Below are 19,552 nucleotides of genomic sequence, written 5' to 3' on the forward strand. Positions count from 1 at the left end.
TCAACTATTAGTGTATCGTACAACTTCGCACGGGTATCAACTCTGTATACCAAAAATAACTTTAAAACACTTTCATTTTGACATAATGAAATATTTCAAATTCTTAGCTTAAATTTTATCAGACATGCAATAAACGGGCTTCTTTCTGTAATTCAACTGGGCACGTATATAAAATTCATTCAAACGAATTACAAAATTTATCTCGATCCAAGGGGTTTTAATGTTGTAGAGTACGTGTCCATTAACACGTTAATATGTCTCCATTAAGTGGAACTAGAAAATGTGTATTTTAGCCACCATCATCTAAATAAAATATTAATCAAACTAATTCTTTTAAAACTTTTACTTAAATAGTTAAATAATATTCATTAAAAATTGCTCCAGTAAATGCAGTTTTATTTATCCAGAATAATTGATCTAACTTCGATTGAGAATTTCTGTACAGATGAATGTCATAAATCCTATTTTAAAAACAGATTTTAAAATACCAGTAAATCATTGACCAAAATCATTTAGAAATTTTATTAAGGACATTTACAAAATACGGGTCTTCATTCTCTCTGAGTGATAAAATAAGACCGTTCCTTGATAAGCCCTTTTGATATACCTTTTTAAAGAATTATTTGTTTTGTGGAATTATTTGATACTTGATATATATAAATATAAGCTCACAATATAAGATGGACATGGACATTATTTGAGCCGCGCCATGAGAAAACCAACAAAGTGCGTTCCAGCATGGATGCAGACCAGCCTGTGTATCCGCGCAGTCTGGTCAGGATCCATGCTGTTCACTAGTTTCTCTAATTGCAATAGGCTTTGAAAGTGAACAGCATGGATCCTGACCAGACTGCGTGGATGCGCATCCTGGTCTGGATCCATGCTGGTCGCAAACGCACTATGTTGGTTTTCTCATGGCGCGGCTCAGTTTATTTCTTCATGATTATTTTGTATGCGACATGTTTTCAGTTATGTATTAATGTTGCATGTTGCCAAATGAAAATGCTAATCATTTTTTGGAGGAAATGAAGATTTATAAATTTCCGCTATGGGGCCGAGGCATTCACATCTTTTCTGCGACATGAAAAAAGAATGTAATTATGTGATGACCATCTTTGGACTGTTCAAAGTGTATGGTCTTACTTGCGGATTTGATTTCTCTTTTTTTTTTTCATACTGATCTTTTTTATTCAATTCTGCTTAACTCTAAAATGACAAAATCGCCAAGATTTGCTGAGTCATGGATACTGGAGACATGTCACTTAAAAACGCAGCAGACGATATGTACGAAAATAGTCGAGATTAAAAAAATAGGTCCAATCATTGACTAAAAAACAAGGGAGAATGAAGTACGTGAAGTACAGTTGAAATAGGAAAAAAAAACTGACAGATTTATAATCCTTGAGACACAAAATAGTTTCAGTGCAAAACTGTTAAAAAGTAGCTGAAAAATAAGGTGGTAGAAATTTATCTAAGTTACGCACTTCACACTTTCGTGCAAATACTTGACATGCCGTTTGTTGATATAGGCAGTAACAATTTTAAGTCACAACAATATCATTTATACCCTATAGTACATTCTTTGGCGCCAAATTGGCGGGTGGCGTTTGATTTTATTTGCCGTTCGTTTACCACTTCTTTGAAATTAAGAATATTGAAAGAAAAGTGTGCGTCAAATATTTGAAAATGTTAAATTCGGATTCAATCGGATACAAGAATTGTTTGCCTACGTATAAAACAGGCTTTAGATATCAACCGATGTTTTTACAAAAATTTGGTGTCTTTGGACTTGTTGTTACGCTGATTAAGTCGTGTAAATATGACAGTAAATTAATCTTTTATCACTTCATGAAATGGCCTTATCACGCCCTAGTGTGAGAATAAAATTCACACGATACTAGTATACGGCAGAAGTGCATTTCAACACATTATATTTAAAAGACGAAAAAAGCCCGGAGAGAAAAAAAATAAGAACAACATTCATAGTGCCGAAACATCAGTTATTTTTGTAGAATTGTGTTTTTCTATCTGACACATTTTATATTCGATGTAGATCTATCAACAGAAAAATTGTGATTGAAACTAGCTCAAAAGATGCCGACCTAGCGGCTTTTTTTCAGAAGTAAGGCTATGACCATCAGACGCACTTTTCTCGAATTCTTGTGCAATTTTAGTTGACAGAGATTGTGGTTTAATTTTTTTAGAGATTTCTTTGGTAACGCGCTCCATATCGGCATTCAAAGTCTTTGCATTCAAGTTCCGCTTTCGTTTTACACAATTCTTTTGGTCATTGTTGCAGCTTTATTTTAAGGCTGTGTCTGCAGTAGAAAAATACTTTTAAATGTGCCGCGCCATGAGAAAACCAACATAGTGCATATGCGACCAGCATGGATCCAGACTAGCCTGCGCATCCGCGCAGTCTGGCCAGGATCCATGCTATTCGCTAACGGTTTCTCTTATTGCAAAGGCTTTGAAAGCGAACAGCATGGATCCTGACCAGACTGCGCGGATGCGCAGGCTGGTCTGGATCCATGCTGGTCGCATATGCACTATGTTGGTTTTCTCATGGCGCGGCTCAAATGTGTTTTATTTGCTGAACCAACTCCTCTGCCGCAGAAACATGAAACGAGCATGTTGGCGCCAAGGTTGCGTTCTCGTAATCCTTTGTTTATACGTAAGAAATCATCTGTCAATAGGATGATAACATTTTTATCGCATTTAATATTTTTATAATGACAAGGCAATCCAAACAAATGACAATTTCACAGCATGAACTTGACAAAATACAAAGATCTATTGAGGCCATGGGTTAATAACTGTTTTATAGGTTCAACACCGAGCGCAAACATATTTCTTTGCATATCACTTTAATAAACTAGGATCGCGAGTTTGGTCCTTATGCAGCTTTCCAAAATGGAAATGACTAACAATCTTTTGGAAAAGACTTCAAAATTGAGGTTCCCTCTCGGTTATTGTAAAACAACCCAGAGTATTATCATAGCAAAATTAGCGGACGGACCGACGCAAAAGCTGTTGCCAAATTCTATTCAAGTTTCATGAATGGTATTCCAGAAATGGAAAAAAAAGTTAAATGAAAAAGTTAGCACAGGAATAGACCATAGGTGTATTATCTATATCATGATCAAATGTTCATTTGTCGACCCGCCCTAGGTATCAATTTGAAATCAAACGCTACTTGTTTAACGAGCTGTTTTTGTCTAATTAAGCATGTCATATTTAGTTAATAAAGGTTCACTAGATTTTAAAGAAATATGTTGTTCAGGTTCTTCACGCAAATTAAAAATAAAAATTGAAACAATGTATCTATTGTGTCATTCATAATTTTTATAAGTCAAAATAGGTACAAAGTCAGTTGTAATTGAATCTTAATGAAAACGTACCTTCTTGCACATTTACTTACAACATTAAAAAGGAAAATGTCATATTTCAGAAAACAATAGTCATATTATTGCGCATATCGTGAAGTTAGGTCTTAAAGGGGCTGGACCCGAGAGTTAAGCTTTAGTGCTCTTTCTTCAAAAGTTTATGCTGTAAGAAATATTTAAAGTCCCTGCCTCTGGAATCAGTCAGTAAACTGTCGCCCCTGGTCTATTTACCTCCCCCCCCCCCCCCCCCCCCCACCCCCTTCCCCTCTTGATTTTTGTTCAGTATATTCGGGTTTTGAAAAAAAAACTGATATGCAGTATAATGTTTAAAGCTAGCCCTTGTACAACTATCTTAAAGTTTGTGCATCGCAGAGTCGTATTTTAGAAGCTTTATTTGGAATTTAATAATTACTGTTTAGTCATTGCTGTTTACTTCAAAAAGTAAGTCAAATACCTTCTATTGAGTCATTTCCAACAGGATTTCCGAATATATCTTAATACCTTGGGCGTGTGCTTGGGTTAATTACTATCTGTGATTGCATTAGATATGAAGTTGTAATTTAATTAATGATTTAATGATTTTTTCGATTCATTAATATATGGTCTATAGTTCTTTAGTGCTAAATTTGTCGGTAATCTTGTAACCACTATTGAAGGTTGGAATTTTGTCATGCATTTCAAATTTCTGCAAATTAATCGTCCGTCTTTAAAATGCCATGTCAGACTTGAAAAAAAAGTGGTGTTTTTTTTTCCAGTGTGTTTATTAAAAGATTTTACTTATTTGTTTCAGTTATTTCTTAATTTCCCGCCGAGTCTCGTCCCCAACCTCTGACTCTGCCCCAACTCCTCATTTATACAAGTTCTTGAAACCGATGCATTTAGACTTTATGACGGTTGTCATAGAAATGAACACAGACATTTTATATCTGTTAGTTATCACCTCATACTTTCGGAATTTTAGATTTTTTAGAAGTATTCAAAACATGTTTCTGTAATTTTAAAAATTGAGGGTATGGATATGAGGGAAGTGCTTAACGCCGATGTGTATGCAAAGAGTCTTTTATTCATTTTCACTATATATAATAGCGTCTCTCTGCACGATGGGTCCATTTCACACGGTAACATGTACTTCTATTTTTTCATTAATGCACGGCCATCTATAAAAAGCATATTCAATTTTTATATTTATATCTTCAGCACGTAAACTGATATGTTGTGAACTATAAGGTAGTTCTGCACGTTTGATAAACCGGAAGTGATGACGTAACGTTATTTATCCGAAAAACGTGGAATAAAGCCTGGATTCGGAGTACGGAAATGAAAATCATTTTATGAATTAATAGCAACCAATGAGTAAATTTATTACAGTGGCACTGTTACTGTCTTTCTAAAGTTAAAATATGATATTAAAACATCTGACACGTTAACAATTCAAAATAATGTCTTAAAATTAGCGTGAAAAGTGCGGTTCACTTTAATCATGGTCAAATATCTCAAAATTAAGCACACAGACCTAGGACCTATACATTTTATTTCACCACAATATAGGCCATATGTTTATTTATAACTGTGGGAAGTTTCATTAAATTCTACATTGTAGAAAAATTCCTATTCGCGAAAATGTTATGAGAGTTATGATTTTCCCATAGACTTCCATTATGAAAAATTGCGTGAGGTATAATTATTTTCAAATCAGTCTAGCAAAACATCAAGCACACGCTCCTATCTTTTTTAAATTTGCTGAATTTTCTTGGTATATTCTGAAGTTTTGAAAAATCAGAGTTTAATCAAATTCTACATTGTAGAAAAAATTTCGATCCAAACGAGCAGAACTACCTTAAACGCGCTTCTTATACTAGTAATTGCTATCTATCTTATTCCGTAATTTGAGAAACTTGATAAAATTATCTAAGTTTGAACATTTTCCCTTCACCCGAGTATAAAGGTTTATACAGTTGTGTCTGCAATGGCTTGAAATACGTGTACATTTGCTGAACTTTGTTAGTGATTGTTTTGGTTTAGTGCCGACATTTGACAGTATTTCAGTCATTTAAACCTAACCATTGTTTCCTGGATTCTGTACCAGAACGAATCTTTTTCCCGCAAGTAAGTTGCGGGGGCGCCAGTTAATGCAAGACTGCTCAAGACAGCGCACATATACATGTATATAATGGGATACATGAATAATATGTTTGCTTATAAAACTTATCTCCTGAATACAATTGACTGAAAAGAAGAATAAAGTGCTATTATCAGACTGAGAAATCGCTTTGGAAGTTTATCTTTTGTAAGAACTGATTGAAAATTCCACTTTGTCCGGAGAGATTTCATGTTATCTTGAAATCCAACGTGCTGTACGGAAAACGAATACTCTGACGCGGTGTTTAACGAGATATGCATAGATATTTTATCAAAAAATAAGTAACGGCTGGTAACAAAGTAAGTAACCTTGTGATAAAATAATGTATTTTTGGTGTGCCGTTGTTTTGGATTGATTCCATTATAAAGAACAGAAGTGGAAACGGGAAATTCCACGTGTCTATCGCTATCCATGGTCCATTGAAAATCATCGAATGTTACATTATATGAAGAATAACAGGACGTGAAATTACTTTTTGCTTGTATGCACATGTGCTTTCGTCCCTGAATACCTTTTTTTTGCTGGTACGTGTTTTCTAAGTTTCGAGCTGAATAGAAAGTCGTATGCCATGTAAACTGGAGTAGTGTTTAAATTTTCAATAATGTAAAAAATACATTATTACACAATATTAAAGGATCTAAGATAAGCGATAATGCAGCAATTAAGCAAATCATATAGAATTTTTGAAAAATAATCTATGTGTAACGAAGTCTCATCATTGCATGTCTAAGGGATAACTAACGGTCTCATCGTGGCATGATCATTATGTAATTAAGTATCATCATGCCATGTTTATTGGATAACCAATTTTTGTCACGGCATGATTATTAGGTAGTAAAGTCTCATTATGGCATGTTGATTTGGTAACCAATTTTCGTCATGACATGATCATTAGGTAATTAAGTCTCATTATGGCATGTTGATTTGGTAACCAATTTTTGTCACGCCATGATCATTAGGTAAGTAAGTCTCATCATGGCATGATATCATCATGGCATGTTTATAGGGGTAACTAAGTCTCACCATGACATGATATTAGGTAGTAAGTCTCATCATGGCATGTTTATAGGAGTAACTAAGTCTCATCATGACATGATATTAGGTAGTAAGTCTCATCATGGCATGTTTATAGGGGTAACTAAGTCTCATCATGACATGATATTAGGTAGTAAGTCTCATCATGGCATGTTTATAGGGGTAACTAAGTCTCATCATGACATGATATTAGGTAGTAAGTCTCATCATGACATGTTTATAGGGGTAACTAAGTCTCATCATGACATGATATTAGGTAGTAAGTCTCATCATGGCATGTTTATAGGGGTAACTAAGTCTCATCATGACATGTTTGTGACAGGGTGAGAAAAATGTGCAGCCAGACCGGGGCTCGAACCCGGGACCTCTCGCTTACAGGGCAAGTGCCCTACCGACCGAGCTAACGGGCTGCCTGACACATATTTTCCCCTAACGTGACCAAGTCCGTGCCGTGACATGTTTATAAAGTAACTATGTCTCATCGTTATAAACATGTTTATGGAGACACTAAGTTTCGTCATAACATGATCGTTTGGTAACTTAATTTTATCATGACATGGTCATTGATCGTAGTATTATCATTAGGTAACTAAGTTACATCATAACAGTTTCACCATGGCATGTTAGTTGAGTCAGTTGTCTTTATTCTTGCATGCTGGTGGGATAGTTAGGATCATCATGACATACTTAAGGGGTAACTGAGTTTCATCATGATGCGATTATGGGTTTCACCATAGCATGATCATGTCATGAACATTAGAAGTAACTGAGTTTCTTCATTGCTTGATTACAGGGTAAGTAGGTGTCATCACGGCTTGACCATGGGATCATGGCACGATTATGTTGCAATTAAATTTCATCATGTCATGATCATAGGCTTGTGGGGGTGCAAATCACTAATCTGTAGAAAGGTTATCTTGCCTGAGATTGACACTTTGAAATGGTCCAGTGTATATACTTTTAGGAAAGGTACATGATACAGACATAGTTAACGAAATGCCCTTGATATGGAGATGGGGTCTTGTAACCCCGACTAGGATTTTCTTAAACGGTGTCACACTTCTCCAGAAAATGAAGTTCATGTATTTTTAGGCCGTAAAATTCACAGAAACGAATTCTTTACACATGTGAGGAATTCGTTCGAATATTTCACAAAATGTTACAAATATTTGAAATTTACGTTTTGCATCTGTACCCCTACATCTCACAAATGTGTGAGTCGTTCGCACGAATTATTCACACGTATGAATAATTCGTTTGTGTGAATAATTCGTTTATGTGAAATTTACGGTTCAGCAGAGCATTACTAAGGTAGGAGAATATTCCCAGCATTATCAATGAACAGATTTGAAGTTTTAAACTTTTATATTTTAGGAAGTAGAAAGAAGTCGACGGAAACGTATCGATCCAAAAGGCAGCTGGCTGACCTTTGTGAACCGAATGGGAGAAAGTAAACCGGAAAGGCGGAAAAAGAAAAGAAAACGCAATAGAAAGAGTAATAATAATATATTGGTAAGCTATATTCGGAGATTGAAGTTTGTGGTAACAATAGAAATGTTTGTTGCAAAAAAAAAAAAAAAAGATAATAGATTCATTTGTGGTAAATTTTACTCTGACACTTTACAGAAAATGATACAGCTGTAATTAATTTTTAACTTTAACCACACCTTTGATGTTTACTTTTACGATAAGCTAAAACAATCAAAATAAAAGGTGTAACAAATGCGACTGCCAATACAGGCAGTGGTGGTGTAACAGACGGCCTTGTCATATCCGGTACGCCACGGCAGTTCCAGGCATCCGTCTTTGTTACTTTGAATAAACAACACCATTTTGCTAGCACTTCCTTATATTTTTCGTTTCTTATTTCTTATTAACTGGTCATTTAAGGATACTCTAAGAGGTGAATTGGCAATTTTTGGACAATTTTTGGACAATTTTTGTTTTTATTAAATATAAATTCATCATATACTTTCCTCTATCAAATGCCAAAATATTGACTTTAAAAGATCAAATAAAAAATATTATTTGATGAATTTTCAGGATAAGCAGTAAATATTTGACATGTGCTTTCTGAAAAGAACTGCCAGGCTATAGATTTAGACACGGTAATTCTGGACCATCAGCTAAGCATTTGATTTCCTGAATCTCAATAATGATGAAGCATTTTTGCTCATTTAAAGTACTTAAAATGAGAGAGTTGCAACTGAATCTGTTTGAAGATAATCATTAATAGAGATTTACATATTTTTTAATCTTAACAGAAGTCTGATACACAAAATTGGCACCATGTTATAGTATAATCTTTCTCTTTCATTTTGGTATACTACAAAGTATGTCCTTTTTCTGCGAAAATAAGAAGTAAACCATGTTAAAGTAAAGCACCCACTCTCACCTTAGCCTGTGTAACCTTATTTTCTTTTATTTTTTTTGGGTTGGATTTAACGTCGCACCGAGACATGATAAGTCATGTGGCGACTTTCCAGCTTTAATGGTGGAGGAAGACCCCAGGTGCCCCTCCGTGCATTATTTCATCACGAGCGGGCACCTGGGTAGAACCACCGACCTTCCGTAAGCCAGCTGGATGGCTTCCTCACATACAGAATTCAAAGCCCCGAGTGAGGCTCGAACCCACATCGATGATGGGCAAGTGATTTGAAGTCAGCGACCTTAACCACTCGGCCACGGAAGCCTTAAAGAGCGATACATGTGTAACAGCTCCTTTATGCATGTATGCGTTTAAAACATGTAATTTTTATAGCCTTAGCTTAGTTTCAAGGCAAGAGTTTGAAGTAAATATCAAATTGATTTTTACTCAATTTGTGTAGCCTTTGAAGGAATTGCCTTTAAGACCATTTCCTGTCCCCACCTGAGCAGCTTTTGAAGGAACTTTCCTTTCATCATATTTTATAACTTTATATATGCAGTTCTTTTTTACTTTTTAGACCCCCACTTTGGTCTAGCCGTATAGTTGTTACTTACACATCAAAAATCAAATTGACAATATCCGTTCTTCTTAGAAATCCATTGATCGATCCTGCCAAATTTTACGTAAATGTTAATACGCAGTCTATGCAGTGCTTTAGTACTGACTGACTATCAAAGGAATACGATATGCAGTGCTTTAGTACTGACTGACTATCAAAGGAATACGATATGCATTAACCTTTAGCTTGCTGGCGGCATGTGATTCTGCCTTTGCGACCAGTGCAGACCAAGATCAGCCTGTACATCATGGTCTGCACTGTTCGCTATCCAGTCAGTATATTTCCAGTGAACAACCCTTCGAATAATAAATGGTATTGTCAAAATTGAATGATGAACCAGTCTATTTTAGAAATTTAGCAGGCTAAGGGTTAATAGAATTAAGCTGGTTTTCAGAGATAGTTTATATTTGCAGTTAGGGCCTCCGGGACCCGCAGGACCTCCTGGGCCCCCAGGACCACCGGGATCAAGTGTTACAAAGGAAGAAATTATCAAAGAACTGGAGGAGCTGATCAAGGGTCAGTAGCTCTTTATTTCCTGAAAGTGTATCTTCTTCAATCTAACCATTATTAGAAAAGTAAATATATTTTTCCTTTATTAGTCCATGCCAATAGTTCTTATACTGTATTGGAAACTGGCGTTGTTTGTCATCGAAAAGTGCGTCCACACAAGTTTTCGGGCCTTGGTTATCACACGGACGCACAGACGCACGCACGCACACATTTTAGTAATAGTCTTTTTACATAGGCATCCCAGCTTGATCAGGTTTAGTTATATTCACATTTGTATTTTGTTTCCTTATTCATCCTTTGTAATTGATTTAGTACTTATTCTTTTAAGCAGAAAACCTGTAATATCATTTTAATCTTAACATATTTTTTTTATTCTGCAACTAGAACTTTAAGATACAATGACGTAACACTTAGCCTAGTGTTTTTAATTATTTGGAATGTTCATTTTCTAATATCTGTTTTGGTACCATTTGTGCTTATAATGTGAGTATGTTTTACCCTTAGGGCCAGTCATTTTTGATCTCCAAAACTCGTGCATGTGCCAGGCATCATTATAGATCTGGTACTATTGAGAAACATACGTTGGTATTTATTACAAACATATACACAATACAATAAAAAGCAATTTTTTTTATGAGATTCTTTTCTTACAAGCAATCACTCTGTAATTCATTAGCAACTTATACACCAATTACAATAATTACAGATTCAGACAGGTAAAAGACTTGTGAGCAATTTGCTGAGCGTTTTAATGTCCATTTAAACACTTGTTACAAATTACTGTTTCAAGATAACTTTACGTTATTGAGGCAGGCTGTACTCGCTTGTGATGCCAAGGGGAAAAATTCCATTAGCTCACATACGTGTATGTCGAGCGAGCTAACATTCGTAGTTATGTTACTTATGTAACTGTAAGAAGAATCTTCGGAAGAATAAAATGCAAACAAGTAAATCCATAGCAGACACGATCGAGTCTGATCGTACGGTAATGTACGAAATGTTGAAAACTCCTTCGTATTTGCGGACCCTTATTATAGTCAGAGTAAAACAGTTCCGAAGGACCAGAAAAATAACAACACTAGATGTAGACACACAAGTGTTGAAATAACCATTTCAAACATGTAGTCTTTACTTCCGAACGGTTCTTTATTTAAAGTTTAATTACACTGCAAATGTGATATGTAACAATAATGTCCCTTTGAACCAGTATTCACTGTTCAGAGGTGACCTGTAGCACAGGTCTAGGCTGTTTTGACTCTCTCAATATTGATTACAATATACTCATAATTTGAATACTAAAGTACATTAGCGAGACTTCAAGGTATCAAGGATGTTAGTAGCTGATCGACCTTAATTTTACATACAGTCAAACCTGTATTAAGCGGCCAGATCAAGAACCTGTACAATCTGTCTGCTTGAGACAAGTGGCTGCTTATAACAAGTAAAAATTTCAACAGAAAATCAGTATGTTATTGTAGCTGATAGACTGCTTAAGACAGGTAACCGCTAAGGCAGATTCAGCCGCAGTGTTTTATGCATTGATTTATAAATAACAAAGAAAATGAATAAGAATGTTTATGTTTTCAGAAGAAGCAGCTAGAAGAGCTCAACAAATGCTTGTTGATATGGTACGTATTGTTATTGCAGAAATTAGTATATAGTTAGCAGTTGTCTCTGTTAAAAGTAATTAAAGAAAAATTGTATTGAAAACTTGTTGAAATTTTATGAAAACTGGAATTACTTGTTACGCCTCAGTTTCGTAGTGACTTTGTGAGGTATTATCTATCATGCTTATAACAAAATGGTATTAAATAATAACCTATGGCAATACAATGATGTCTGAGTGCATTTTAGACAAATAAAAAATACAAAGAAACGATATCATGTGAAAATATACAGCAAATGAATATGATGGCCTTAGTCACTAACGTCCTAGATAAAGTTTAAGAAAAAAACACTGCAAGTTAATACAGCATCCTCTTCTAAGTACGCGGACAACGTACTGCAATATCATCTATTAATTATATATCATTCAATACGTGAAGAAGTATGAACTTTGTCTGGAAATCTATAATTGTGAATGTTATCAAAGTTTAAAGCTTTAGAATAATTTTATTTTTACATAAATAGAAATGTAATGAAATCCTTTCAATGTGGTTTATTTGTCATTTATATGATAAAATTTGATACCGTGTACACAATATCGTGGTAGAAGAACGACAACTGTGTGTGGATTATTTTAGGAAGTGTTTCGTTGAACTCCCTTTATAACTTCTCTAGCGATTCACAAAAGTTAATAATTATTTTACGCAACTTTAATATTTTCACTGATTCCGATGTGCATAGAGTTTTTCTAAAATGAACCTACGGCGAAACACCCTTTACCAAAGTCTAAGCTTACTAAGGTTGGCTCCGATAACATACTAGTAATTACTATTACAGATTAATAAAGATGAAATTAAACACTATTTTTCAAGTTAGTTACATAGCGAAAAAAAAATGATACCGATCGCCGAAGTTTTGAAGGTGCTGGACTCTTGCAAATGTATTTACTCAATTATTTTTTTCTCGCCTTAATTCCAGGTTCCACTGAACGGAAGTTCCACCTTTATTGCACAGCCGGATATGGGATCACCAGTTTTAGATGTTCCGAGAATTTATGCAGGCTTTTCATTGCGACTTGGTTCTAAGACGAAAGTAGATCGGAAAACATTCAGGGAAATAAAATCATTTCAACAGGTACATTTTTTGGAGTTACGAAGATGTCTTTTTAAATGCAGTTGCTTTAATTGTTGTGTTGTTGTGTTTCTCTGTCCATGTTGTGTTTCTCTGTCCGTGTTATGTTTCTCAGTCCGTGTTGTGTTTCTCTGTCCGTTTTGTGTTTCTTTGTTCATGTTTTGTTGTTGTGTTTCTCTGTCCGTGTTATGTTTCTCTGTCCGTGTTGTGTTTCTTTGTCCGTGTTATGTTTCTCTGTCCGCGTTGTGCTTCTCTGTCCGTGTTGTGTTTCTTTGTCCGTGTTATGTTTCTCTGTCCGTGTTGTGTTCCTCAGTCCGTGTTGTGTTTCTCAGTCCGTTTTGTGTTTCTTTGTTCATGTTCTGTTGTTCTGTTTCTCTGTCCGTGTTGTGTTTCTCAGTCCGTGTTGTGTTTCTCAGTCCGTTTTGTGTTTCTTTGTTCATGTTCTGTTGTTCTGTTTCTCTGTCCGTGTTGTGTTTCTCTGTCCGTGTTGTGTTTCTTTGTCCGTGTTATGTTTCTCTATCCGCGTTGTGTTTCTCTGTCCGTGTTGTGTTTCTTTGTCCGTGTTATGTTTCTCTGTCCGTGTTGTGTTCCTCTGTCCGTGTTGTGTTTCTCTGTCCGTGTTGTGTTTCTCAGTCCGTGTTTCTATGTCCGTGTTGTGTTTCTATGTCCGTGTTATGTTTCTCTGTCCGTGTTGTGTTTCTTTGTCCGTGTTATGCTTCTCTGTCCGCGTTATGTTTCTCTGTCCGTGTTGTGTTCCTTTGTCCGTATTGTGTTTGTCAGTGTTGTGTTCCTCTGTCCGTGTTGTGCGTCTCTGTCAGTGTTGCGTTTCTCTGTCCGTGTTGTGGTAGTACTATCTTATTGTGGTGCTGTTAATTTTTTCGCGTCTGTTATCTTATAAATTGTACTTTTCTGTGCGTTACATGGCGATGATGCACTTAAAAACGAGATACTCTTTTATCATATGCTTAGTTCATGCAGTTTTCAAAAGCCCTGCTACAGAACAAGAGATTAAACAATAGTAATAAGAAAAAAATATAAATACTTTGAAATGTAAACAAGCATGTTTGAACAAATCCCTTTCCATAATTATGTAAAGTCATCATGGTAACGCATCTTTCATTTATTCCAGACATAAGAATGCATGATTTTCACGTCCGTCTGCAGCACTTGTCGTCTGCTTGCTCTGACCCCGACTGCCACTGTTTCCGCCAATATTTAATCTGCACTAAGTTCACTGGCTGCAGAATGGTTCAAATGCAGTTTTCCGGAAATCCTTTTTCCGTCTGCAGAACAAACTCTTCTGAGTAGGCGTGCAGTAGGAGAAGGGTCACATTTCTGATTTTGAAATTCCAGAACATATCTTGTAAAAAAGCTGTTTGTTACAATGCCCTTCATTGTCGCCGCCTACATACATGATAATAATTTCCTTGTAAAGCCTCGCGTTTTATGAAAGAAAATCCAGTAGTTACGATAATTAAACGATTGACGTATAAGGCTAGTATTTCAGGTCAAAAACAGTTCGCCTCACTGAAATGGGATATCATTATATTTTCTTTTAGAGAAGGCGCAATGCCCTTGGAGGAATAATGGTATAAAAGCTTTCGAAATTTTATCCATGTACTGTATACTAAGTCATAACACTTTGATCCTAATTACGGAACATTCCTGATGTCTCAACGTTCAAACGTTTGGCTAGGATTGGTTAGATATTACACTCCGTTACCGTATCATTTTACCGGAAGTTGACTATAGTAAGCGGCTTAAGAATGTTTCTGTTCCAACTGTAATGTTTGTTGAAAGTAAATATGCAAAATTGGACTGATTTGATTAATATGAAAGAAAGAGAAAAAAAACAACGGTACATTGAGATAAAAATCGCGGTTTACTAAACTTCATTTGATTATTTATCTATTAATTTCAATAAATAATATACACCAGAACCATGTTTTATTATATTTAAACACGACGAATACGTTATACGCCTGCAGAATGAATTGTAGTACGCACGTATAACATTAACCTCTTCATCATGTTTAAACATATTTAAACATAATTCTGCTGTTTATTATGCCCCCGAAGGGAGGCATATAGTTTTTGAACCGTCTGTCGGTCTGTCAGTCTGTCAGTCTGTCCGCAATTTTCGTTTCCGGTCCATATCTTTGTCATCGATGGATGGATTTTCAAATAACTTGGCATGAATGTGTACCACAGTAAGACGACGTGTCGCGCGCAAGACCCAGGTCCGTAACTCAAAGGTCAAGGTCACACTTAGACGTTAAAAGATAGTGCATTGATGGGCGTGTCCGGACCATATCTTTGTCATCGATGGATGGATTTTCAAATAACTTGGCATGAATGTGTACCACAGTAAGACGACGTGTCGCGCGCAAGACCCAGGTCCGTAGCTCAAAGCGCAAGGTCACACTTAGACGTTAAAGGATAGTGCATTGATGGGCGTGTCCGGTCCATATCTTTGTCACCGATGGATGGATTTTCAAATAACTTGGCATGAATGTGTACCACAGTAAGACGACGTGTCGCACGCAAGACCCAGGTCCGTAGCTCAAAGGTCAAGGTCACACTTACACATTAAAGGTCATTTTTCATGATAGTGCATTGATGGGCGTGTCCGGTCCATATCATTGTCATTCATGCATGGATTTTAAAATAACTACGCATGAATGTGTGACACAGTAAGACGACGTGTCGTGCGCAAGACCCAGCTCCGTAGGTCAAAGGTCCTAAACTCTAACATCGGCCATAACTATTCATTCAAAGTGCCATCGGGGGCATGTGTCATCCTATGGATACAGCTCTTGTTTTTATTCTGTTTTGTCTTTTATGTATAATGTGAATAAAATAGGGAAGCACTTTTCTCTATAGCGCATGTATGACGCCAAATATTTAGCAAAGGTAGACTCATCCGTTGAATTAAAATTACACAGAATTATTTTGCGTGCCTAATAATCCGTAGATTAAGTGTTGCGCCGTTCTATTATACTATTTACACTCTGAAATGTCTTTGATATAAAACAGTAGAAATATGGTGCCCTGTTCTAACGAAAACAAACACTGTTGATACTCTATCGATATTAATGATACTTTACAGAAGATATCTTCCTAAAAAGATAGACTGACCATCCTTTCGTTTTCATTCTTCTTAATTAATGTATATGACAATGTCACAGGAATGTCACAGGAATGTTGCAGGAAACAGAAGCTGTTCTGGCCATGTTCCAGCATTGATCACGCGAGAAATATATTTCAGCCATGATTACAAAAATCATATTAGAATGAGAAATGCCCATCCCAATATTTTTGACATGCTAGATTAATATCTAAAAAATATTTGTTTTCATTCTTCTTAATTAATGTTTCTAAAACTATCATAGAAAACAATAGATGCTTTAATCCTGTTCCTGACCGCTAAGAATTCACCGACTTTAGCAGTAATTACCAACAAGATATTAGAAAGAGAAAAGCTCATTCCAAAATTATTTTTGACATGTTAAATTAATATCTAAAATAGTTATTTTTCTTTTCACTCCAGCCATTTGGCGGAGGAGCTTTTCAAAGGGGCGAAACATTCAATGCGAAGGAAGGGCGGTTTTTTGCTCCAAGGGAAGGTGTCTACCAGTTCACAGCAAATTTGCATCTACGAATACGAACTAAGCGCAAATTGAAAGGCCGACTTAAAGCAGACGAATATCTTAGAGTTGTGATATGTATTGATTCATTATGTCAGACTAACACGTAAGTAGTTTAAAAATTGTTGGCAGAATACAGTTCTGGCATGGCTCGATTTGATTGCCAGTAAAACGAAGAAGAAAGCCAAGCCCTGTGTATTCTGAACAAAAAATGAAAAAGAAAATGAACAATAGCAACTGAGCTCTGAACCATGATAAATCAGACGCATCAGACGACAAATCACTCGAAAGCCTTGATTATAAAATAAACATAAAACCAAGCATTTTGGGATAACTATATGTCGAAAGCTAACTCAAGTTGAATTTATGTGAATTACAGATATTCTACAACTAGAATTTCAATGTTCAGACGTTCTAAAAGTAGAAGTTTGATACTCAGACGTGCTAAAAATAGAATTTTGATGCTATAAATCAAAATCGCCAAAAAAAGGTTGATTTAGATTTATTTGTAGAATTTCTGATTTTGGGTCGAAAAATATACATTTGATTAATAATTTGCCATCTGCAGAGACAATGATTTATTTTATCTTTTCCACTCAGTTCCTCTGTATGTTTGTTTATGTTATGAAATTGTGATGTATGTTTTACAATGTTTTTTTTTCAGGTCCATTGAAAATATTACGGGTGTAAATATTGACAATAAAATCCTGACTGCAAGTGTTTCAGGACTTTTGCACTTAAAAGTACGTAGATCACTGATACTGATTATTTTCCATTTGCACTGTAACAAGTCAGAATAACATTTTGATTAGTTTTGAACTATTTTTATAAGTGGCAAAGTCTCTTTTGTGAACCATCCTGTTTGTGTTGTTTGTGTCGCAGACCGTTAATTAGCATGCAATTTAACCATCATTTCATCACTGAATCTATAAATACCTGATCTGCTTTTTGTCCGTTTCTCTCCTATATTTTAACACAGCTTTTAACAACACACAACAACAGCACGTCTGTTGCAGAGTTTTAGAATAGGGATTTCTAGTCTAAAACGTATCACTACAATATTAAATGGAGGGCAGAACAATTTAAGGCCTTTCTTTGATACTACGCATGGTCGAAATTTACAGGCTAACAGTATTTTTGACATCTCCATTTTTTGAGAAGAAAAATAGTTAAACTTGTTATGAAATTGAATCTCATACAGTTTTGAGAAGTAGTGGATTTTCCGTATTTTAAACTGAATACATTCTTTACTTTAGCAATAATTGTTATTTATTGATTTTTTCTTTATTTCAGGAAAAACAGTACGCGTCACTGTATGTTGATAATTCATCGCCGTACAATGTGCTTGTAATCGCTGGCTCGGAGTTCTCGGGCATTTTCCTTGGGACATAGACATTATATTTGTGTGAAAGATAATGTGGTTAACCTGTTTTAATATAAAATAAAAGATTTAAAACTTGACATACTTGTATGTGTTAAGAGTGTAATTTTGAAATTCATCTTAAGACAGAAAGCAGATTCCTGTAGCGATTTTTTTTTTGTATTTGGTCCTTACTTGACCTGTCATGCGGAAAAAAAGTCTTGGGACTAATCCGCATATTTTAAGCGAAAAATCAATTTCTCTCAAATATCCATAATCTGAAAGTGACTAGTTGTACAAAACTTACTGACAAAAGATGTTTGCAAGATAGTCCTATAAATAACCAAAAATATTGTGCAGAAGGTACCCTTAATATTATGCCGTTTCGGCCACCGCCGCATAAAGTGAGGTCAAAACAACGAAAGAACGATACCTTCGCTGAATTTTACCAGGCGGACAAAACTCCGTTTGTGTTTTTTACAAGGCGGACAAAACCCCCTTCGCATTTTTCTTTGTCCCTCTTGTGAAAAAAGCAAAGGGGGGTTCTATCTCCTTGTAAAAACGTGAAGGGTTTTTTATCCTCCTTGTAAAATTGAGCGAAGGGGATTTTGTCCTCCTTGTAAAAACGTTGAGGGGAATTTTGTCCGCCTAAGCAAAATTGAGCGAAGGAAGTTTTGTCCGCAGGGGATTTTTGTCCTATACTCTCTGCGATGCGGTGTTGAAAAGTCGAAATAACGAAACTACGATGGTGAAAAGTCGAAACCAAGATTATGAAAACACGACAGTGCAGTGGTGAAAAGTCGAAACAACGAAACTACAATGGTGAAAAGTCGAGATTATTTCGTACTATCATCATCGTACTTTCGACTTTTTGCCATCGTTGCTTCGACTTTTCACCATCGTGATTTCGACGCTCCACCACCGTAGTTTCGATTTTTCACCATCGTAGTGACTTTTCACCATCGTAGTAAAAATCAGTTATAAAACACAAATGAGCATGGTGCATACCAATAATTTTGCTATCATAATAATGCACGTTCGGGCCTTTATAGATATTATGAAATATTTCAATCTTTTTGTCTTAAGTTTTCAATTGGGGTTCTATGAAATTTAGCCTTTAAATGTGGAAACCCATAATATTTTTGGGGTGTGTGTGTGAAGGGTGAGGTGGGGTGGGGGTGGGAATCGGTCCCTACTCAAACCAAATAAGCCAAAGAAATGCACTGCTAATACACATGTTCAAAGGTCAGTCTGGTGTAGGCCCTACACCCAAACTTAGTGAGATCAAGAAATGATCAGTTTGCTCCATACATGCGAATCAGCTGACTGACCCTAAAAAAGATACTAGCAAAGATTTTGATCCTTGCAGTAGATACCTGCGGATCAGTTACTCATGCATGTAGTCAAGGTCTGGCTGCAATTTAGTTGATTGAAGAAAAATAGAAGCCGAATTACAATTTAATTCTGTAAAAACACTTTTAAATCTTTATGATTTGAATCTGAAGACTTTTAAATTAGTGCAAAGAATCACTTTGCTAGATTTATTTTCATTATTTTATTGAGGATATAACTGTGACAAATGTTTTATTTAACTTGATCAAACGTAATATCTATACCTAAACAACTGTATAGTCAAACATGTACAAAAAAGTACAAAAGTACCTTCATTTTCAAAAGACATGATTTACGCTCTACCCCGTGTATTGCGCGCAAGGGCATTATGATATTCAAAATTCGAAAGTACGATGGTA

The 19,552-nt window shown here is 35.7% G+C and overlaps 1 protein-coding gene across 1 annotated transcript; it reads left to right on the forward strand.

The window, feature by feature from the left end:
* Positions 1 to 7,914: 7,914 nt before the first annotated feature.
* LOC123527354 (adipolin-like) lies at positions 7,915 to 17,902 on the forward strand. The gene is made up of 7 exons (XM_053523349.1): positions 7,915 to 8,073; positions 9,962 to 10,064; positions 11,646 to 11,686; positions 12,642 to 12,797; positions 16,345 to 16,547; positions 17,106 to 17,184; positions 17,735 to 17,902. Exons 1-7 carry the CDS (start codon positions 8,002 to 8,004, stop codon positions 17,831 to 17,833), a joined length of 753 nt encoding a protein of 250 aa, XP_053379324.1. The 5' UTR covers positions 7,915 to 8,001; the 3' UTR covers positions 17,834 to 17,902.
* The last annotated feature ends 1,650 nt before the right edge of the window (positions 17,903 to 19,552 follow it).

The sequence above is a fragment of the Mercenaria mercenaria genome, chromosome 14 (genome assembly GCF_021730395.1).
Source record: "Mercenaria mercenaria strain notata chromosome 14, MADL_Memer_1, whole genome shotgun sequence".
Taxonomy (NCBI): Eukaryota; Metazoa; Mollusca; class Bivalvia; order Venerida; family Veneridae; genus Mercenaria; species Mercenaria mercenaria.